General features: G+C 39.2%; 1 protein-coding gene across 1 annotated transcript in view; it reads left to right on the top strand.

The window, feature by feature from the left end:
- LOC122935391 (titin homolog) overlaps positions 1-24552 on the top strand; it is an 848771-nt gene that overhangs the window by 232876 nt on the left and 591343 nt on the right. Inside the window, exons 10-12 of the mRNA XM_044291163.1 lie at positions 6086-6136; positions 11713-11742; positions 13008-13040. Of these exons, the coding sequence (XP_044147098.1) occupies positions 6086-6136; positions 11713-11742; positions 13008-13040 (114 nt within the window). The remainder of the gene's footprint in view (positions 1-6085; positions 6137-11712; positions 11743-13007; positions 13041-24552) is intronic.

The raw sequence follows: 24552 nt of genomic DNA, 5'->3' as shown, positions 1-24552 counted from the left end.
TTAGGCAATAAAATGAAATTCTCAAATTTCATCCCCATTTGCCAATAACTCTTGTGCAACACCTAAAGGGTTAACAAAGTTTGTAAAATCAGTTTTGAATACCTTGAGGGGTGTAGTTTATAGAATGGGGTCATTTTTGGGTGGTTTCTATTATGTAAGCCTCGCAAAGTGACTTCAGAGCTGTAGTGGTCCTTAAAAATTGGGTTTTTGTAAATTTCTGAAAAATTTCAAGATTTGCTTCTAAACTTCTAAGCCTTGTAACATCCCCAAAAAATAAAATATCATTCCCAAAATAATTCAAACATGAAGTAGACATATGGGGAATGTTAAGTCATCACAATTTTTGGGGGTATTACTATGTATTACAGAAGTAGAGAAACTGAAACTTTGAAATTTGCTAATTTTTCCCAATCTTTGGTAAATTTGACATTTTTTTATGCAAAAAAAAATATTTTTTTTAACTTTATTTTACCAGTGTCATGAAGTACAATATGTGACGAAAAAACAATCTCAGAATGGCCTGGATAAGTCAAAGCGTTTTAAAGTTATCAGCACTTAAAGTGACACTGGTCAGATTTTCAAAAAATGGCCTGGTCCTAAGGTGTAAAAAGGCTGTGTCCCTAAGGGGTTAAACTAATAACACACAAATAATTAAATGTTTCCATGTTTTTATTGAACACACCATGTAAACATTCACAGTGCAGGTTGAAAAAGTAAGTGAACCCCTAGACTAATGACTAATTTTTAAGAGCTAATTGGAGTGAGGTGTAAGCCAACTGGAGTCCAATCAATGAGATGAGATTTGAGGTGTTGGTTACAGCTGCCCTGCCCTATAACAAACGCACACCAGTTCTGGGTTTGCTTTTCACAAGAAGCATTGCCTGATGTGAATGATGCCTCGCACAAAAGAGCTTTCAGAAGATTTATGATTAAGAATTGTTGACTTGCATAAAGCTGGAAAGGGTTATAAAAATATCTCCAAAAGCCTTGCTGTTCATCAATCCACGGAAAGACAAATTGTCTATAAATGGAGAAAGTTCAGCACTGCTGCTACTCTCCCTAGGAGTGGCCGTCCAGTAAAGATCACTGCAAGAGCACAGCACAGACTGCTCAATGAGGTAAAGAAGAATCCTAGAGTGTCAGCTAAAGACTTACAAAAGTCTCTGGCATATGCTAACATCCCTGTTAGCAAATCTACGATACATAAAAAACTAAACAAGAATGGATTTCATAGGAGAATACCACAGAGGAAGCCACTGCTGTCCAAAAAAAACATTGCTGCACGTTTACAGTTTGCACAAGTGCACTTGGATGTTCCACAGCAGTACTGGCAAAATATTCTGTGGACAGATGAAACCAAAGTTGAGTTGTGTAGAGAAAAAGAGGCACAGCACACCAACATCAAAGCCTCATCCCAACTGTGAAGTATGGTGGAGGGGGCATCATGGTTTGGGGCTGCTTTGCTCCGTCAGGGCCTGGACAGATTGATATCATCAAAAGAAATATGAATTCCCAAGTTTATCAAGACATTTTGCAGGAGGACTTAAGGCCATCTGTCCACCAGCTGAAGCTTGACAGAGTATGGGTGTTGCAACAGGACAAAGAACCAAAGCATAGAAGTAAATCAACAACAGAATGGCTTAAACAGAAGAAAATATGCCTTCTGGAGTGGCCCACTCAGAGTCCTGACCTCAACCCAATTGAGATGCTGTGGCATGACCTCAAAAAAGCGATTCACACCAGACATCCTAAGAATATTGCTGACCTGAAACTGTAAAGAGGAATGGTCAAGAATTACTCCTGACCGTTGTGCACGTCTGATCTGCAACTACAGGAAACGTATGGTTGAAGTTATTGCAACCAAAGGAGGTTCAACCAGTTATTAAATCCAAGGGTTCACATACTTTTTCTACCTGCACTGTGAATATTTACATGGTGTGTTCAATAAAAACATGGTAACATTTAATTATTTGTGTGTTATTAGTTTAAGCAGACTGTGATTGTCAATTGTTGTGACTTAGATAAAGATCAGATCACATTTTATGACTAATTTTGTGCAGAAATCCATATAATTTCAAAGGGTTCACATACTTTTTCTTGCAACTGTAATTAGAATGTTCGCCATAGCTTCTGTTCATGTTTATGTCTATTACAGATCAATGTTTTTGTTCCCAGACAGTACTAGACTTTTGCATTCCTGAACTGCAGATATACAATTTTAAAATGATTTTCTTTTCATTTCTTCATTCTTCTGTTATTGAGTTCTTCTGTGTATTAATATTGACTGAATTTTGACAGTGACTTTTTTCGACTTGAGCCTTGAGTGCATTGCGCCGAGTGTTGTTATCATTTTAAACTAATTCATTTAGCTGCCTTGTACAAATAACAAGTAAATCAATAGAAGAATGAATTTTATTCTCAGATAAAGTGGAGGTTTTACTACCAAAAGCAGAAAAACATAAATTCTCATAGTTTCTTAACTTTTTCCTTCACTTTTCTTCAAATTTTTTTTTTCTGAGGAATTGTATATGCAAGATGTGTAAATGATGTATCTATCTATTTAATGCATTTAAATTTATATCAGCCAGTTCTATCATTGATTGGTTAGGTGATGCCACAGAATAATAACCTTAAAGGGGTTTCCAGAATTTTACTATTGAAGGCCAATCCTCAGGATAGGCCATCAATATCTGACCAGCAGGGGTCTGATATCCCACACCTACCCATTAGTTGTTTCAAAGTACGGTAGCTCTGGGACTATGATCAGTGCCACCAAAACACAATTCCGTCCATTATATAGTGGACAGATCTGGTTACTGCAGCACTGCTCCCATTCACTTCAGTGGGAGCAGTGCTGCAGTTACCAGCTCCCTACGCTACACAGTGAATAAAGCTATGTAGTTTGCCCCCCAACTTCCAGCACTGTGGCTACTGTAGGACAGCTGGTCGGAGTGGGTTTCAATGTGTTGGACCCTGCTAATCAGATATTTCCTGAGAATAGGCCATAAATAGTAAAATCCTGAACAACTCCTTTAATGACCAGGCTTAGAAAGGCCTTAATGAGCACCTTCATTTTTTTTGTTTTTGTCAGTCTGCATTTTGCCAGCTTGAACTTTATATTTTTTTTTCCGCTGACATGCCTATATGAGGTCTTGATTTATGGAAAGCTGCCAAGAGTGTGCAAAGCAGTATTCAAAGCAGAAGGTGGCTAACTTTGAAGAACCTAGAATATGACATATTTTCAGTTGTTTCACCCTTTTTTGTTATGTATATAATTCCACATGTGTTAATTCATAGTTTTGATGCCTTCAATGTGAATCTACAATTTTGATAGTCATGAAAATAAAGAAAACTCTTTGAATGAGAAGGTGTGTCCAAAATTTTGGTCTGTACTGTATATATATATATATATATATATATATATACATTATTACTGCAGCAATACCCACGGTGTTGCAGCAATCTACCTGTGTGTATAAAGTTAAAATTGAGCATCAAGCCTCAATTGTCTGTTTATGTATTTTCAGTTTCCACGTGGTCACAATAAAAAAAATAATATCTTAGTCTTTATAGTTAATTAAGCAGCATATATATGTGATTACTACAGCAATACCCACTGTGTTTCATCAATCTACCTGTTTGTATTACAGATATAGCCTGCACTAAAATCAGTTGGATAGCGCGCCATCCCAGCAGTGTAACTCATCACCACCTTTAAGCTATAGAAGTTTTGCAAATAATTAAATTAAGTTAGTGAGTGAAGCTAGTGGGATAACGCATCAGTTTTGACTTTAATGCTGGGTATATCTGTAAGTTGAAATTGAGCATCAAGCCTTAATCGTCTATGTACATATTTCAGTTTCCACACTCTTGCTATTATATTTTTATTTTGGGGGGGGGGTCTTTTAATTTCATTAAATAGCATATATACAAGATTTTTGCAGCAATACCCCTTGTGTGGCAGCAATCTACATGTGTGTGTTAAGCTGAAATTGAACGTCAAGCCTCAATTGTCCATTTACGTATATTTTTAAGGGAAGGGTTTTTTAATTTAATTAAGCAGCATATATATGTGATTACTACAGTGTACTAAGTTAAAATTGAACGTCACGCTTCAGTCATCCCTTTACATATTTTCCACACTGTTGGAATTTGGGGGGATTGTTAAATGCAATTAAACCAGCATACATATGTGATAATTACAGGACACAAGGTATAGCAGCAATCTACCTGTGTGTATTAACGAGCAATTGAGCACTAAGCCTCAGACAGTCGTTGACGTATTTTCAGTTTCCACACGGTCGTAATTTAATGTTTTTTGTGGGGGGCCAGCTTTAAATTTAATTAAACAGCATATGTATGTGATTAATGCAGCAATACTCACGGCATGGCAGTAATCTACCTGTGTGTGTCGATTTGAAATTAAGCGTCAAGCCTCAGTCGTCTGTTTATGTATTTTCAGTTTCCACATGGTCACAATTTAAACTTTTTTTGGGAGGGGTCTTTAAATGTATTTAAGCAGCATTTATACATGATTACTGCAGCAATACTCACAGTGTGGCGGCAATTTACCTGTGTGTGGTAAGTTAAAATTGAGTATCACATCTCAGTTGACCGTTTACATATTTTCCCAATGGGTCCAGCACTCGGGTTTTGAATAAAACCATGAATCTTTTATTTCAAATATAAAAAAAAGTCCAAATTTGCACATAGCAGGACATCTCCCTACACCGGTCGACTCACTTATTTAAGGTGCAGTATAATTGTAAGTGATTATTGTATCAAGACCAACATTTTTTCACAGTCAAGGCAATACTGGGGCCTGAATCATGCCACTAATGCCTGAGGGTCAGTTTCCCTGTACTCACTTTCTCTACATGGTTGATATTTATAATTTTTTTCTTGGGGGGGGGGGGGGGGGTTAACATGGTTGAAATTTAATATTTAATATTTAACTTTTTTGGGGGGGTTAAATTTAATGAGGCGGCATATGTATTTGATTATTGTATTATTACGGAAATGTTCTCACAGTCCAGGCAGGCTGAATGCGATCAATAGACCTCTTCTTGCTGCCGGTGCCCCATCTTGCTACTCTTGCTGGCTGTCTGTCTGCCTACATATCATCAAGTTGTGTAAGGCTGCTGCGTGTTGCGGCTTACGTCATGCCACTTATGCCACTTTCCAACCATGATGTTCTGTGCGGCTGCTGCTGCAGCCTGCATCATGTCACTATTTTTTTTAAAAGCTTTGGAATAAAAAAAAAAACATGATACATGTGCTGGTGCAGTGCTTTTTTTTTTAAACACAGTGTATGTAACTCTGTCAAACTTATGTGTTTACCCATAGCTATGTATGTCAACGTCACTCAGCCATCATTTACTATTTCTGTCATTGCATTCCAGAGCTTGGGGAGGGGGGATGTTGGAGGGGGGAAAAATCATTAAAAAAATTAAATAAAGGAATAACAAGTTTTCCTAAAAATTATGAGTCCTACGAGGCTAGAAGGGATTATATACCAGCTTTTAGGGCAATTGGAGCAACTTTAGTTTGGCCCAAATCGATACTGGTCCGAACCAAACTTTTTAATAAATTTGGCAAACTGACCCAAAACAAATTTCAACCGGTTTTCTCATCTGTAACTCATAACACATAACATACAGTATTTTACATATTTGTGTGGTTTGGGTTATTATTTTTTATCTAGTATTGGTCAGCCATATTTGATATAATAATAGTATGCATTATCATAGAGTACACTGCTGAAAATCATGCCATATAATTCAAATAATAAAATGTCTTTCGTTAGTAATAGTTCTAGAAAATAAATGCTCTGGTAAGAAAAAAATAAAATAAAATGTGAATACATTAAATGTATACACACTTCTACCACCAAGTTTTTTATCTTGTTTCCTCTGTTTATAATTCTTGTAAAACATAGCTGCTAGTACACACCAAAGAGTTAACATTTCTCCAGTAACATATTCTTAATGTTAAAGATTTATATCAACCCAAAAATGAATGCTTTCTTATAAACCTTGTACAGAAGACTGGAATATTGTGCTTAGCAATTCTTATTTTTTTACAGAACACCTGAAAACTGCAGCAGCTAAAAAAGAGGCTCCAAAAATAATTCAAGGTAATATGGCATTCTTTCTAGAATTTTGTAGATTTTGTAGATAAATAGGGTCCTGTATCTAGTGTGATAGCACCACCTATTGATCTTCACTGGAATGTATGGTATGTTCTATAAGGTATATTCCCAGGATCTAGGGTTGTACTGCACTTGAGAAATTAATTATCATTATAAATTAGGCATCACAATCTGTGATTTCGCCCTGCTGACACCGGGTCTAAATAAGTGGGTGTGGGTGAGGGCAGGGGATGGGTAAGCAGGCCCGTCTCATTTACCATTTTCTTTGCCTGTTTCAAGCATAGAAAAAGGTCTAAATGTAAGACAGCTAGGAAGCTATCTTACATTTAGAAATGGCACTGGATACACCGAAGTTATGGAGAGGCCTGTGTCTTGCTTGTTATAAGTTCTTCTGTTGTGTCATACATAATTATAGAAATATCACACCAGATCCCAAAGACACAAGATCTGCACCAGGCTTAACATGTATTTCATGTGTTCAGCTTTCCCAGGCAAAACAAACAGTGTTTAGTCAATGTATATACAGTCAGGTCCATAAATATTAGGACATCGACACAATTCTAACATTTTTGGCTCTATACACCACCACAATGGATTTGAAATGAAAACAATATGTCCTTTAACTGCAGACTGTCAGCTTTAATTTAAGGGTATTTAGATCTAAATCAGGTGAACAGTTTGCATATATTCCTTCTACTTGTTAAGGGACCAAAAGTAATGGGACAATTGGCTTCTCAGATGTTCCATGGCCAGGTGTGTGTTATTCCCTCATTATCCCAATTGCAATGAGCAGATAAAAGTCCAGAGTTCATTTCAATTGTGCTATTTGCATTTTGAATCTATTGCTGTCAACTCTCAAGATGAGATCCAAAGAGCTGTCACTATCAGTGAAGCAAGCCATCATTAAGCTGAAAAAAACAAAACCAACCCATCAGAGATATAACAAAAACATTAGGTGTGGCCAAAACAACTGTTTGGAACATTCTTAAAAAGAAGGAACGCACCGGTGAGCTCACCAACACCAAAAGACCCGGAAGACCACGGAAAACAACTATGGTGGATGACCGAAGAATTATTTCCCTGGTGAAGAAAAGACCCTTCACAACAGTTGGCCAGATCAAGAACACTCTCCAGGAGGTAGGTGTTTATGTGTCAAAGTCAACAATCAAGAGAAGACTTCACCAGAGTGAATACAAGATGTAAACCATTGGTGAGCCTCAAAAAACAGGAAGGCCAGATTAGAGTTTGCCAAACGACTTCTAAAAAAGCCTTCACAGTTCGGGAACAACATCCTATGGACAGATGAGACCAAGATCCACTTGTACCAGAGTGATGAGAAGAGAAGAGTATGGAGAAGGAAAGGAACTGCTCATGATCCTAAGCATACAACCTCATCAGTGAAGCATGGTGGTGGTAGTGTCATGGCGCGGACATGTATGGCTGCCAATGTCCCAATATTTATGGACCTGACTGTATGTAACAAATACTTTTAACTGGTCAGAATCCATCATCAAAATTTGTATTATGATAGTCAATGGCGGACTTATGCATCAGTGTGATAAATATGGCACATACTGTATGTGGGGTGGTTCCCTTGGCATATATGTGGCGTGTAGAGAGTTAACGTGGCAGGTCTGCTGATTAAAAATAAAAAAAAGTGCTCCAAACTATATTCATTATTAGAAATACATGTATATATAATGTCTAAAGCCTTTCAGCAGGGCATTGCTCTTTACTTTTGATATTACCTGGTGAAATCTAAAGGGTTTTCCCATCTGGACATCACCTCAGTAAAAAAAATAGAAAGAAAAATCTGATGAAAAGTGCTTTTGGTGATGTATGGAAGGTTTGTTGACAAATGCAGTCATCTGTAGTTATTAGGCCCTGTCGCCTAAGTAAAAACACTTATTGTGAATGAAGGAAAAAGCTATTCATGAGGTACCCAAGATGGCTGACCTCATGTGTTAGATTCATGTTCTCATCTCTGAATTGAATCCATTATTCCCCTAAGCCCCAAGACCTGATCAATATATGGATTTCTTGTTCTCTGATAAAACTTTTATTAGCGTTCTCTTCAGCTTTCTCCAACTCCAAGTTAGAAGCAGAAAGAGAGAAATAGCAATTTATTGGAAATTTTATTTAAGAAGTTTATCTCTTCCTGCTGTCATCTCCTTAGATATTTCCTGTTCCATTTACTTGTTTGACATCTATTGCTCAGCAAACATTGAATGCTGAGCACAACGCAAAGAAATGTCTTAAAAAGTATGTCATAACAAGATAACCTGGCCATCTGAAAATGACGCAACTCCTGGAGATTCAGGGAGCGCCGGATTTCTACTCAGCCACATCATCTTAAAAAGGCAGTTTTAGCAAGCATTCAACATAAATTCAAATTATAAAAGATTTACCACATTGATTTTCCACATGTTTTATCAGCTGAAACATATTTGAAATTTTATTAAAGCCTCTTCAGTAAGCTTTTGGATATAGAAGACATTCAATTTCCACGTGTCATACCTGTTTCTTTTTTTTTCATCAAATGTTGTGATTTGCTCATTTTCTTCATCCATTTGGTAAGAACTGAGGTAATATGGGATTCTATTTTCAGATGATATATAAAATGAGAAATTACAGAATGAAGCGTAAAATACCTACATGAAAAGTTAGAAATCAAATGTTGCTCTATAATACTCTTACTACATGTAGGTTGTAGATTTCTCCCACTGTCTCCTTCCTGGTGGGCCTGGCTGTTGGACTTTCTCTGTCCCTCCACGCAGATTGTGGCCAGCTTACTGGCTAGACCTCTCCTTTTCCCATGGGGTTCACGCACCCACTCCCTTCAGCTTTAAAAATGCCACCACATGCGCTCCCTAATCTTCACCAGCCAATGCTGGCAAACCTGGGGTATTTAAGGCACCTTCCTTAAATTTCTAGCATGCTAATCTCCTGCAATGGTGTCTCTCTGTTGTCTGCCTGTGTGCCAACTTTCTGCCCGTTTACTGGCTTCTGACTCTCCACTGTCTGACCTGTGCCTGACCTCTGTTTTGACCCATCATTGCCTATCCAAACTCTGACTATTTTTTTTACTGTATAGCACATACTCTTTCTGCTTTTACATAGGCCTGTCAAAGAGTAAGATTTTTCCTGAACCCTTTGTGCTTTGCAACAGTGTCTTGGACTGCTATTCTGCTGCTGTCACGGACGCTCCCGTGACAGGTGCCAGGAGATCAGAGAGACTGGCAACACATGGGTTAATATGACTGGTTCCTTGTGGATAATTTGTGTGGTAATGACCACACCTCTTGCAGGTGTTGTTGGTTTGGTCATTTAATTTCACCTTTTTATTACTGCTTACCACTTCTGGGGGTGCGGTTTATTGCTTCAGTTTCTGGACTCTGGGCTAGCTGGTTTTTGGATCTGCTAGAGCTACTGGTGCTCCATTTGCTCCATGTGAAGTTAAGTGTTGTCTTCCCTATTTGTATTTTGTCAGAGTTTTCCATAAACAGTCATAGTCCACTTATGAGTCACTGTTTTTGTGGTATATGGGTTTCACTCACAGTTTGGCACATTTTCTGGTTCTGAGACTTCTGGTATCCCTGAGGAAGAACATTTTTCGTCATCATTGTCATCGATATGGCAAAAAATTCAAAATAATTTGAAGAATATGGGAAATAAGTATAAACGTGTGGCTGACAGGAAACGTATGAATGGTCCGGACCTGAGTGTGGGTGATTCTGTGTGGCTGTCCAATAGAGACATTAAGTTGAAGGTACCTTCTTGGAAGTTGCGTCCAAGATTTATTGGTCTATATAAGATCGCTGCCATCATTAATCCTGTAGCTTTTTGTCTTGAACTGCAATATTCTTGGGATGTCTGGTGTGAATCGCTTTCTTGAGGTCATGCCACAGCATCTCTTCGGGTTGAAGTCAGGACTCTGACTGGGCCACTCCAGAAGGCGTATTTTCTTCTGTTTAAGCCATTCTGTTGATTTACTTCTATGCTTTGGGTAGTTGTCCTGTTGCGACACCCATCTTCTGTTGAGCTTCAGCTGGTGGACAGATGGCCTTAACTTGGGAATTCATTTTTCCTTTGATGATAGCAATCTGTTTATGCCTGATGCAGCAAAGCAGCCCCAAACCATGATGCCCCCACCACCATACTTCACAGTTCGGATGAGGTTTTGATGTTGGTGTGCTGTGTCTCTTTTTCTCCACATATAGTGTTGTGTGTTTCATCTGTCCAAAGAATATTTTGCCAGTACTGCTGTGGAACATCCAGGTGCTCTTGTGCAAACTGTAAACGTGCATCAATGTTTATTTTTGGACAGCAGTGGCTTCCTCTGTGGTATCCTCCCATTAAATCCATTCTTGTTTAGTGTTTTACGTATCGTAGATTTGCTAACAGGGAAAGTCTTTTGCTGACTCTCCAGGATTCTTCTTCACCTCATTCTGTCTGTGCTGTCCTCTTGCAGTGATCTTTACAGGACGGCCACTCCTAGGGAGAGTAGCAGCAGTGCTGAACTTTCTCCATTTATAGACAATTTGTCTTACCGTGGATTGATTAACAGCAAGGCTTTTGGAGATATTTTTATAACCCTTTCCAGCTTTTTGCAAGTCAACAATTCTTAATCGTAGGTCTTCTGAGAGCTCTTTTGTGCGAGGCATCATTCACATCAGGCAATGCTTCTTGTGAAAAGAAAACCCAGAACTGGTGTGTGTTTTTTATAGGGCAGGGCAGCTGTAACACCTCCAATCTCATCTCATTGATTGGACTCCAGTTGGCTTACACCTCACTCCAATTAGCTCTTGGGGATGTCATTAGTCTAGGGGTTCACATACTTTTACCACCTGCACTGTGAATGCTTACATGGTGTGTTCAATAAAAATCATGGTAACATTTAATTCTTTGTGTGTTATTTGTTTAAGCGGACTGTGATTGTCTATTGTTGTGACTTAGATGAAGATCAGATCACATTTTATGACCAATTTGTGCAGAAATCCATATCATTCCAAAGGGTTCACATACTTTTTATTGCAACTGTATTCCTGTTTCACCCACGCCTGTATTGATCGCGTAATATGCGCATATTACGCAATCATTACATTACAGATTTTTCGAGTAAAAAAAAAGTAGAATATAACGAATATTCGAATTTGCGAATGTTCAACAAATATTCTACAAAATATTCACGAAATATCACAAATTTGAATATGACCCCTGCTGCTCATCACTAGTGATGTCTCCCCAAGAAGATTGCCAAAAGGTGCAGGCACCAGACACCTTTAGGAAAATATATAAAAACAGCCATAATCCTGGGAAACCCTTTTAAACCCAACATGATTGATTCACCCAATGCATCCTAATGACTGGGAAAATGTAATGCGATTTGATGCGATTACCAATTCTTTACACTTGGTTTTAACTAAATCTACAATGTATTTACTTTTAAGGCAGCATGTTACACCAGTGATTAAAGGAAGATAAATACAGCTCCACAATGGCTATTTAGTTCCTTTAATTTTGTATAATTATTTTCAATATATGCAATGTCTATATTTCAGCTAAAGAAAAGAAGGAAGAAAAGAAAGCAGGTAAGCTGTGTGATGGGCTTTCAGATCTTATGTTACAAGCAGCAGCTTACATGCCTATTATGGGTAATGTTTAGAGACAAGACAACCACTGCTTTAAAGGAAGCTAACCCTCTCAAGAAGATTAAAGAAAGTCCAGTCTAAAGGCCCTATGACACTGAGCGAATATCGTACAGATTCTCGTGTATGCGAGCAAACATGAATGAGAATCGTGTGACGTAATAAGTATGAATCGCTCATTTCTCATCCATCGTGATCTTTCAGCATGCTAAAAAATTGTCGCTCTTCATTAATAAATCATTTTGTATTATATGGAGTCATCTACTCGCTAACGATTTAATAACAAGGAAGTATTTAAAAATGAAAGAGTAACAACCACAAATACAAACAATGATCTATATGTATAATAAGCAAAATTTTCATTGTTAACAAGTTTGTACATTTTTGATCATTTATGGTGTTCTGTATGAAATCTGCTGGTGTAATAGTACCATTAGACATGTATGGTATATCAACAGGATATGCCATAAATAGGTAATTTCATGGTTTGGGGAATGCAGCAGGAGTTGGACCTCTCATACAGCTACATGGCAGAGTGTCCAAAATGTTACATATCCAGCACACCTTGTGTGGAAACTCCGCGTGTGCGGAAGGAACAGGTTATCCAGGTAATATGAAGAAAGGAAAAATATCTGGCACTGGAATGATATTCAGTAAAAAACTTCCTCTTTATTGAATGTAGCATAAATTCAAGTACAAACAGATCCTCGCACAAAGCGGTTGTTGGTGCATTTCGGACAGATGTTCTTAGTCGTAACACATTATTATGAACCCTTTTTTTTACACTTTTCATGCATGTACTGTATAATCATGTTTCTTTGAATTGTTTTGCACATAATTGTATGAATTATTGTTGTAAATTGGCTACCCTATTAATATGCACTATGTACTTCTGTTATGTATCACTGCTTGAGAAAGGTTCCAGAAAGAGGACCAAAAAAACGTTGCTGTTTGGTGAATAAAACACAGAATTTATTTTACTGGAGGGAGTGCCATGAAATTTTTGTATTATATTTCAAGAAACTTGATTTGTTTCTACACCCGCTGGGACCGTTTTTAATTTTTTTTGCAGTGCTGCATACACTTGCTTTGATCTATCATAGCCAGACAGATAGATAGATAGATAGATAGATAGATAGATAGATAGATAGATAGATAGCAGTATTGATAAATAACTTGGATAATTTAACCTTCTTTCATTCCTTCAGCCAAAGATCTGAAGACAATTAAAAAAAGAAAAAGTAAGCAGAGCATCCTGCTTTGCCTTGGCTAAAGCTCATTAGATCCTGTAGTGCCTGCTTTTTGCTTTCTTATTTGCTTTATTTCAATATTACATCCTGTATATAATATCACAAACATACATATCTAAAATACTAAAATAATAATAATAAACTGGCTGACTTTAGACATATGCTGAAGCTATCAGTCTTTGTTCCTTCTTTCTATGTGCCTCCGTTAATTAGCTTAGGAACCCCGCCTATCAGGAGAATAAAGTCTCCATTACCTAGTTTGCAGGCGATAAATGTATGATCTTTCTAATTTCGATCAGTTGTTATTTTTTTTTTTATATAATGTAACAGGTATATTTTCCAGAATTTTTCAAGTCCTACAGAGATACTTATGGCCAAAATGCCAAACATTTATATACATGGTGCATGCAGCTTTTTGAAAAAATAAAATAAAATAAAATGCAGTGACTCAAGTAATTCTGCCAAATGCTACAGGCAATTTGCATGTAATGTGTTTTACATTTCACTAGATTTTAATGTAGAATTTGTCAATAGCATTTTAACCAATACAATACGTATGTCCACATAAATGCCACAAAAAATACCACCAAAAAAGTGATGGTTTTCAAGTTTAACCCCTTAAGGGCTCGGCCCTATTTCACCTTCCGGACTTGGCCATTTTTTGCAAATCTGACCAGTGTCACTTTAAGTGCTGATAACTTTAAAACGCTTTGACTTATCCAGGCCATTCTGAGTTTTTTGTCACATATTGTACTTCATGACACTGGTAAAATAAAGTCCCAAAAATTCATTTTTATTTATAAAAAAAATACCAAATTCACCAAAAATTTGTTAAAAATAGCTAATTTCCAAGTTTCAATTTCTCTACTTCTATAATACATTGTAATACCTCCAAAAATAGTTATTACTTTACATTCCCCATATGTCTACTTCATGTTTGATCATTTTGGGAATGATATTTTATTTTTTGGGGATGTTACAAGGCTTAGAAGTTTAGAAGCAAATCATGACATTTTTCATACATTTTCAAAAACCCAATTTTTAGGGACCAGTTCAGGTCTGAAGTCACTTTGTAAGCCTTACATAATAGAAACCACCAAAAAATGACCCCATTCTATAAACTACACCCCTCAAGGTATTCAAAACTGATTTTACAAACGCCGTTAACCCTTTAGGTGTTACACAAGAATTAATGGAAAATAGAGATACAATGTCAAAATTTAACTTTTTGACAGATTTTCCATTAATCTTTATTTTTTTTACTTTTACAAAGCAAGGGTTAACAGCCAAACAAAACTCAATATTTATGGCCCTGATTCTGTACTTTACATAAACACCCAATATGTGGTCGTAAACTACTGTGCGGGCACACGGCAGGGCGCAGAAGGAAAGGAATGCCATACTGTTTTTGGAAGGCAGATTTTGCTGGACTGTTTTTTTTTGACACCATGTCCCATTTGAAGCCCCCCTGATGCACCCCTGGAGTAGAAACTTTATTTTTTGTCCCACTTTGGGACTTGAACTTTTGGTAGTCTAATCCTTTACAATGCATTCCAAAACTTCTGTATTGGAATGCATTGGCTGTATGAGTAATACACAGATCTCACAGGCTCTTCACCAGAAGGCAATGCAGATGACTCAGGAAGGCATTGCGCTGCCTTCCATGCCATCGGGTCTCCCCCACAGTCTCATGGGGACCCAATAGCACCGCCGCCGCTGCGCCAGGTAAAATCCGCAAACCGCAGGTCTGAATTGAGCTGCAGTTTGCAGCGATCGCCGACACGGGGGGGGGGGGGGGGGGGTCATTTAGCCGAGGTGCCTGCTCAATGATTTGAGCAGGCACCTTGTTCCGATCACCGCCCGCCGGGCGGCGGTGATCGGAACAACACATGACATACCGGTACGTCATGGGTCCTTAAGGACTCGGGAACCATGCCGTACCGATACGTTATGGGTCCCTAAGGGGCTAAAAAAATGCATTGGAAACTGCATAAAGCTTTTTTCTGAGACTATTGGAGACAATTCTGCAGCCCTAGGGTCTGTGTAAAGCACTGTATATGAGTCTCTCTGTACATGGTAATGTCTCTCTATATCTCTCCACTAAATTACCTGTCATACAAGTTTCCAAATCCATATATAAATATTAATGATCAGTCAATGTTTTCAGCAAACTGTAATCTTGTCAAAACGTTCATCTAAATTCTTATATAAATATTAATGATAAATTGATGTTTTCAGCAGACTGTAATCTTGGTAATGTGTTCTCTTGCAGAATTAGGGGTTAAGGGGGGTTCATTTTATAGCATATCAGTTAGTGGATAAATAATGGTTGTCTTAAAAGGGTTGCACTGCTGGCAAACTGAACTTTGTAAGTGATTCCAGGTCAGTTAGAGTCAGCCAGAAGGGGAAGTACTTATGCAAAATGCTTCTGGTTCATAGAAGGGTTCTTGAGTGGACCTTCCTCTAGTAAGTCTGTATACCCCAAAAATAAATATGAATAGAGGTTGTCTTGATGAGACACCCTGTTAAGGCCTCATGCACGTAACCATATATATTTTGCAGTCCCCACATTGCAGATCCGCAATGTGGGGACTGTTCTATCTCTTTTCAGAACAGACATATGTATGCAGAAAGCACATGGACCTATTAAAGTTAAAGGGTCCACAAAAGAGTGTGGAAAGCACACAAACCAAATTAGAGTTTTGTGGAGTCGCGATTTGCGGACCCCAAAAGTTCTGTACATGAAACCTAAGAAACATGGAAAATTAACAATACAGGTGCATCTAAATAAATTAGTTTATTTATTTTAATGTTGTTGATTATGGTTATAGCTAATGAAAACCCAAAAGTCTGTTTTATTGTTGAGCGAATCTCAGGGATTTGGGAAATTTTGATTTGCCGCAAAGCCGAATTTCATCATGCTCTTTGGTAGCGAATCGATTTTCCCTGAAATAGTGTAAAAAAAACAAAAAAAAAATCATACTTACCTCATCTATTTGCTCTTGATGGGGCAGCCACTGCCATCTTGATTGAAGATCTTGCACAAAATCCCATGGGCAGTGACGTATAACGCTGGCCGGCATCATCATGGACCGTGCAAGATTTTGCATTATATCTTCAATCAAGATAGCAGTGGCTGGCCCGTCATGAGCAAATGGATGAGGTAAATATGATTTAAATATTTTTTTTTATATAATTTTACACTAAATTATTGCTATCAGATGCCATGATCATGTATGAACGCGGCATCTGAGGGGTACAATGATGAGGAGCCGCACAATTGCCGCTCTTGTAATTGCACCCACTATTTACAAAGAAATGCACTTCATGATTAAATAATTTGTCACAAAGTGAATTTTATTATTCGGCAACCCAGCCAAATCCAATGTATGAATACTTCACTCTAGTCAACATATTAGAAAATTTGAATTTCTTTTAGCACCCTGACTATACCTAAAGCTAAAGGGGGAATTGGGCTCCCTGACCCAGAGACATATCTGAAGGCAGTACAACTTTCTAGAGTCTTAGATTGGATTAGAACCCCGATCCATAAATCCTGGCTTATAGTGGAGAATGCCTTTTTACCCACCCCCATCAGGGCCCTTCTGCTGGCTGACAGACCACCTCCTGCGCCAAGCTCTATCCCCAACCCCCTCATTCGCAACACCTTAAAAATCTGGAGATGTTTCTCGTCCCGCTCTGGGGCCCTAACCCTACCTTCCCCTATGCTGCGGATAAAAGATGTTATTAACTTGGCCCCCAGAAATTTGAGAGATAGCTGCCCTCTTGCTCTGAGGTCCTCGGAGTCGGCTATTACACAGATTCTAGGTCAGGACGGTTGTGTACTCCCTGACTCTGAACTCTTTAAAGCACTGGACATACAGACTCTCAACCCTATTCTTTTGCGTTTCCTTAAATCTGAATCCCTCCTTCTTGCAAAGAAATCTTCCCCTCCCAGCGTCGCGAGCTGGTTTGAAGAAATGCCCACGCAAAACCATTTCTACAATATACAAACACTTGATATCTCCCACTCCAACACTTAAACCTGCTATAATAGGTCTGTGGGAAAAAGATCTTCACCGTACCTTAACACCGCTCGAGATAACTAAAACCTTGATTATCCGCACAGATTATCTAGAGGTGTGCGCATTCAGGAGAACAGCTACAAGGTCCTCATGAGATGGTATAGAACCCCAGATAAAACGTGTCTTTACAATCCCAATGCCCTCGACACCTGCTGGAGATGTAATAAGGCCAAAGGCTCCTTTTTACACATCTGGTGGTCATGTGAGCTAATCAACCCACGGTGGCACAATATAATTTCCTTGTGCAATCAGATCTGCCAGACTTCCTTTCTCAGCACGCCAGATCTTACTCTGTTATCACTAGGTATAAATGGAGTGGGCCCCTTTAAGTCTTCACTCTTTTCTCTTTTAGTAGCAGCAGCTAGACTACTCCTACCTACTCACTAGCTATCTCCTGAGATCCCCAGTACTGAACATTGGGTTAATAAAGTGGACCAAATTTACAGAATGGAGGAGATCTCGCATTGGGAGTCGCGCACTAGACCCATGTTTCTCCAGATCTTGTCCCCTTGGAGGTCCTATAGGAGCTTCTCCTAATCTTTCATCCCCCAGCACCCGTGGACTAGTCTTTAAAAGTCTGGGCTTCCCCAAACTAGTTACCCTCCACCTCATGTCACATCAATCTTGCCACAGTATACCTGTCACATTGTTACCTTATTTGATTGTTTGTGTTCATTTATCCATGATCTATGTGGCCTAGTAAGCCTCTTTCTCACTCTCCAATGCTATTTAGAGGCCTTTTGTACTTAAGATTTCTTACTTCATGACATGTACTTTGTACAAAGCTTTTCATGTTATGTACTTGACAATGTTTATCCCATGAAAATGAAAAACAATAAAAATTGTCAATTAAAAAAAAAAAAAACAACAACTGTATTTCACTTCATCTAATGCTTGAGAAAGGCTGCTATGTAGCCGAAACATAGCATTTTTGTACTGGGCGTGTGCACGTGCTTTTTATGGACCCACTGTAAATAAAGAAGCTTTTTTGTATGGAGATGCTGCTGTCCATCTGGATTTTGTATGCTATTCTGAGGATAGGTCATCAATAGCAAAACCCCGGACAACCCCTTTAAGTTTTTGATTATATTCTACTTTATCAAGATTCACCTATAAAATGGCTTGGAATATTTTGTAAATCACTGTCACCTTTTATTGCAATGCTCCTACCCCTTTCACAGATGACAGGATAAAGCACAATTATTATAGGTGAACCCATCTCTGTTTTCAGTGTTTTTACCATGTTCAATATCATTTTTATTAATTTTTTAAATGAACAGAAATCAAAACATTTACTGTTTATTCAACTGCCCAAATACAAATAATCCACATCGAGGGAGCAAAGAAATACTGTACACATTTACAAAGCATGGCTGCCATCTAGTGTCCATAATATATATTGCAGTTAACTCATGGTTAATCTCACTGCTATCTTTTGCCTAAATTATCTCTAAACAATATTGTAATTTAATCATGCTTCTATATATTTATATCTGCACCTGAATCCAACATTTTCATTATTTTATATTATAAGAATTGTGCCAAGTTCCGAATGTATCCCCTATCCACAGGGCGCTGTACTCGACTATCTCTGACAAGCTTACAGAGAATGAATGGATTGGCAGCTCACATGCACAACCTGCTGCTCCATTCAAGTTCTGCATTCCCGTTATTGGTGGGGGGTTCAGTGGACACATTTCCACTGATGAGATACTACTTCCTTTGGATAAGTAATAAGTTCATATTTTAGCACAACTCCTTTAAGCTTGAATCTACAGAGGCTGTAGTTATATGTCCTTTATGAGATGCTGACTGATTCTGATAAATGATGCTGTGGATAGAAGGGGATGGGCAGTCAATGCTGCAGATATTTTTGAATATTTGATTACATAATGGTCAAATGATGGCTCCTTTTGGTTCAGTATGATGCTCTCTCATAGGCTCATACTGCAATATTGACTGTCAATCCCCTTCTATCCACTGTCTTTTAGGCTTGCAACCTGTGGACCTAGGCACCACTACTTAAATGGGTTGTCTCACTTCAGCAAGTAGCATTTATCATGTAGAGAAAGTTAATACAAGCCACTTACTAATGTATTGTTATCCATATTGCTTCCTTTGCTGGCTGGATCCATCACACTATAGACTGCTCGTTTCCATGGATACAACCACCTTGTAATCCATCACTATAGGAAAAAGCATTGTCATCTTGGGTGGCCGGGATCATAGGAGAGCACATAGGCTAATGCTATTTTCTATAGTGTGCAAGAACGACTGCCACTGCTGGATTGCTGGGTGGTCTGTAACCATGGAAACGAGCAGTGCATAATGAAATGGAAAAATGAATCCAGCCAGCAAAGGAGACATTGTGGGCAATTATAATACATTAGTAAGTGCCTTGTATAAACTTTCTTTACATAATAAATTCTATTTGCTGAAGTGAGACAACTCCTTTAAGAGAAGAGTACAGGCTAGACGATATATTTTTTAATTATGCGAGATTTAAGAAAAAAAAAGTACTCTCATACACAAACATAATGATAGAAACACTGTATGGCCTCTTATCTGACATGATGTAATATTACATTAAAGGGACACTTCCATCATTTTTTACATCACCTATTAATAACCTATATGTATTTTTATAGATATATAAAATGGGTTGGATGGTTTTCTGGGCATAATTATGTGAAGTCACTCCATGGATTCTACTTCTTGTCCTGGGTCTTTAACTTCCTCTTTGTTTGGACTTTATGTACAACAACAATCCTCCGTAAGTCTCATAGTGAAATCTGAGAGACTTATTACATCTACCAGAGAAGGTGCCCCAGTAGTAACTCAATTAGAGCATGACACATTTCAGTAATCAATGCAATGCTGTTCTGTGAACATTATCTAGGCCTATCAAAAGAGCAATAGATATGCCATACCTTCAGTCTAATTCTACATCTACTATTGTCACGAGGAAGACCATTCAGATAATATCTTACCTTCCCAGGAGCAATAAAGTAATAATGTATTACCTTTTTATATAGGACATCTATAATTTTTGCTACAGAAGGACAATAGTTTGTATTTCATTTCCATGAAAAACATAACGATTCTAAAACATGTTTTATGTGAATATTGAGTTAAAAATATATAAAACACCCAGTTCTGACAGAAGTATCCCTTTGATTTAAGTCTTGCATGTGAAAATATATCAAACTTGGCAACAGTTACCAAATTGGCTGTATTCAAGACTGAATAGATTTGGCATGAAGCCATATCTGCTGAATTGATGCCTACTACCTACCATCTACGGTACTATCTGTGCCATCTGACCCATCCTATAGATATGATTTCCTATAATGGAATTAGAGCAAATAAAAGTAGTTTTAATGCATTTTCAAGCCAAGAATATATGTTCAGTTCTGTGATACTGTATATCCCATTCTATTCAACCCTTGTATGTTTGTTGCACTAGACAGTCCTGTTTATTGCCTGAGACATGTCTAAACCAATGTACCTGTAGCTATAATCTCCAAAATGTCAAAAGCTGGGGATGCACAAATTATTTTAGATATTGTGGTGAAGTGAACGGTAGATGTGTGGGGCGGGCGTATATCTTAGTCTACACCTCTAGTCCACTACAGGTGTTCACCTGGCCTGAGGTGAGGCCAGGTGCGGTAATCACATGTGGATAAAGCAATCCTCAGAGTATGTGGAAGGAGGGAATTGAAAAGAAAGCCTGCAGAGGCTCTGTGTGGTCCCAGCCAGGAGGGCCGCAAGGTGGATAAAGCCTGACTTTTGGGGGGCCCAGCAACACCTGAAGAAAAGAGGTGTTGCACGTTCAAAGTCTGGAGGACTGTTGGACCATATTCCCCAAGGTATTGCGTGGTCACCATCAGGAGGATTGGTGGACCGAGACCCCATTGGGTTACGTTGGTCAGCGCTAGGAAGCTGTCTGACCACATGGCTGAGTGAAGCCGAATCCCGCAGTGTGAACACTGAGCTAGAGGTGAGTTAGAGAAAACCTCTGTATAGTGAGTGCCTAGCCGGGCAAGGGTTTATTGTTTTGTGTTGACATAACACATTGTGATGTGAAGCTGCAACTTCATTGTACCAAGTGACACCAAACTTGGAAGTGTGATCAACTATGTGACAAATAAAGCACTATTGGGGTTGAAAACCCCCTGTTTGTTGAGAAGACTATCATTGCCGACCCCGTGTGAGAGAGTGATCCCTTACAGTATCTAGAGCATTAGTTTAGTTAATAATTTTCTAAATCTTAAAGAATTGGAGCTGAGCTGCAGTTACCTGACACTGGCACAACACTTTGAATAAAGCTGTGCTTCCAGCCCCGTTCAAAGTGGAAGTTCTGTAATAGGGAATAATTGTAATCTGGACTGTAATGACAATGAGATGACTGCTAAGAAGTGAACTCTACGGAACTGGAAATGTCAGCTTATTATGAATGGACAGACTGAAAACATTAAAATGTCAGTATTCTTAAAAAAAATAAGTTTGACATAAAATAGCATTATGTAAAACTGTATTTACTTAAACAATAGGTCATTCTCTAATGATACATTCCCTTTAACGGGGCTGTCCATCCAGTAATTTTTTAAAGACTCCATATAGCTTTAAACAAAGTAAAAATAAATCATACTCACCTTACCAATTCATGTCTCTCTAGTGCTTCCCTGATCCCAAACCAAACTACATCCTAGCGCCTTTTAACATAGAAATGTCACCACTCAGCCGATCACTGGTTGCAGCTGTGACTGGCCTCAGTGAATGATTGGCTAAATTATAATATTTTCTATATTAGGAAGGGATCAGGAAGTAGAGACTGACAGGGGGTCAAAGAAGCTTTGAAATGGCAGGGCATAGGTAATGATATGTATGACTTTTCAATTACTTTGTTAAACCATTCTGAGCCTATATATATACTGTGTATATATATATATATATATATATATATATATATTGTGGGGTTTTGCTCTGGTAGATATGGTAAGCGGGCTCAGTTCAGAGGAAAATACAAGTTAACTCATAATTTCAGTGTTTAGTCACACTTGAGGCAATTGCACAAAACAGCACGTAACTTTGCATTCTGGTGTTAATTCACAAACAACGGAAAGTTCATCTAACACAAGTCTCCTTGCTGGTAGTGCTGCCTCCATTAGTCCACGGCAGGCTTTAGGGGGCCTAATTCCCCCAGCATGCGGCTCTCAGCTCTCCAGCATGGCACAAAGCTTCAGATGCCAAAAATAGAGATATCTCTGCTGAACCCAGTTGCATATTTAAGGTCAGGCAGGTGCTGCCTAAACCCGGACCGGCACTTAAACCCGGTATTTGACCTCACCTGGCTGGAAAGCAGCCCAGCCGCAGATGCTGGGAGGAAAATACCAGCCTTGCCAGACACAACCCCTCACTGTGTCACAGAGGGTGGACACACGTCAGACAATACACCCAGGACAGGGCATCCGCGTTTCCCTGCAACCGGTCTGCTCTGTGTTCTACCGAGAATTAAAGTTCCGCAGATACAAAAACCATCTGGTGACCCGGGCATTCCTGTCTTTGGTTTCGCTCATCCACTTGAGAGGGGAGTGGTCGGTCACCAGGTGGAACTTTCTTCCCAAAAAATAGTAACGTAGAGACTTGAGTGCCCACTTGACAGCCAGGCACTCTCTCTCCACTATACTGTACCTGGTTTCGGCAGGATTCTCCTCTCGGTTGACTTCCTGAGATAGTACAGCACCAAGGCCTACTTCGGAGGCATTCGTTTGAACCACAAACTCCCTCTTGAAGATGGGCGTCACCAAAATCGGTGACCCATATATGGCTGACTTCAAAGAGGCAAAAGCCTCTTCCGCCCGATCATTCCAGCGAACCATCACTGATTTTCGTCCCTTTAAGAGCCCTATCAAGGGCACGGCTAGAGTAGCAAAGTGGGGAACAAACCTCATGTAATAGCCATCATTCCCAGAAATGACTTTATTTGCCTAGTGGTGACAGGTTGGGGCCAATTCTGTATCGCCTCTATTTTGTTCACTTGGGGTTTGATGACTCAGTGCCCATTGACATACCCCAAGTAATTAGTCTCTTCTAACCCTATTTCTACCACATTTTTTTTTCGGTTAGCAATTAGGTCAGCTTTCCAAAGGGAGTCCACTACATCCTGAACTTTGGGTAGGTGACTTTACCAGTCAGTACTGTGGATGACAATATCATCCAGGTAAGCCGAAGGGTACCGTTTGATGTGGACGAACTACAATGTCCATTAGTCGCTGAAAAGAGACGGAGGGTGCCATGCAGACCAAAGGGTAAGACCTTATATTGATACAGCCCCTCAGACGTGATGAAGGCAGTTTTCTCTTTGGCAGCCTTTATTAAGAGCACCTGCCAGTACCCTTTCGTGAGGTCCAAAACTGAAAATGATCGGGCTTGTCCTAACCTCTCGATTAGCTCATCCACCCGGGATATGGGATACACATCAAATTTGGAAACCTTGTTAAGTTTTCGAAAGTCATTAAAAAACCGCAATGTCCCGTCCAGCTTCGGTATCAATACTATAGGACTGGCCCACTCACTTTTTGACTCCTCAATGACGTCTAGCTGCAACATTAGCTGCACCTCCTCCGATAAGACTTGTCGATGAGCCTCGGGTACCCAGTATGGTTTTAATCGGACTTTTGCCTGCGGCTCAGTGACAATGTCATGCTGGTTTATGGAAGTGCGTCCAGGGAGGTCCAAGAACACAACTAGAGTTGAGCGAACACCTGGATGTTCGGGTTCGAGAAGTTCGGCCGAACATCCCGGAAATGTTCAGGTTCGGGATCCGAACCCGATCCGAACTTCGTCCCGAACCCGAACCCCATTGAAGTCAATGGGGACCCGAACTTTTCGGCACTAAAACGGCTGTAAAACAGCCCAGGAAAGGGCTAGAGGGCTGCAAAAGGCAGCAACATGTAGGTAAATCCCCTGCAAACAAATGTGGATAGGGAAATTAATTAAAATAAAAATTAAATAAATAAAAATTAACCAAAATCAATTGGAGAGAGGTTCCATAGCAGAGAATCTGGCTTCCCGTCACCCACCACTGGAACAGTCCATTCTCAGATATTTAGGCCCCGGCACCCAGGCAGAGGAGAGAGGTCCCGTAACAGAGAATCTGTCTTCATGTCAGCAGAGAATTAGTCTGCATGTCATAGCAGAGAATGAGGCTTCACGTCAGCCACCACTGCAACAGTCCATTGGCATATATTTAGGCCTAGCACACAGGCAGAGGAGAGAGGTCCCGTAACAGAGAATCTGGCTTCATGTCAGCAGAGAATCAGTCTGCATGTCATAGCAGAGAATGAGGCTTCACGTCAGCCACCACTGCAACAGTCCATTGGCATATATTTAGGCCCAGCACACACACAGGCAGA

This window comes from Bufo gargarizans, chromosome 4 (assembly GCF_014858855.1).
Source record: "Bufo gargarizans isolate SCDJY-AF-19 chromosome 4, ASM1485885v1, whole genome shotgun sequence".
Lineage (NCBI taxonomy): Eukaryota > Metazoa > Chordata > Amphibia > Anura > Bufonidae > Bufo > Bufo gargarizans.
Note: the sequence above shows the minus strand (reverse complement) of the source record. Positions and strands in the feature narration are given on the sequence as shown.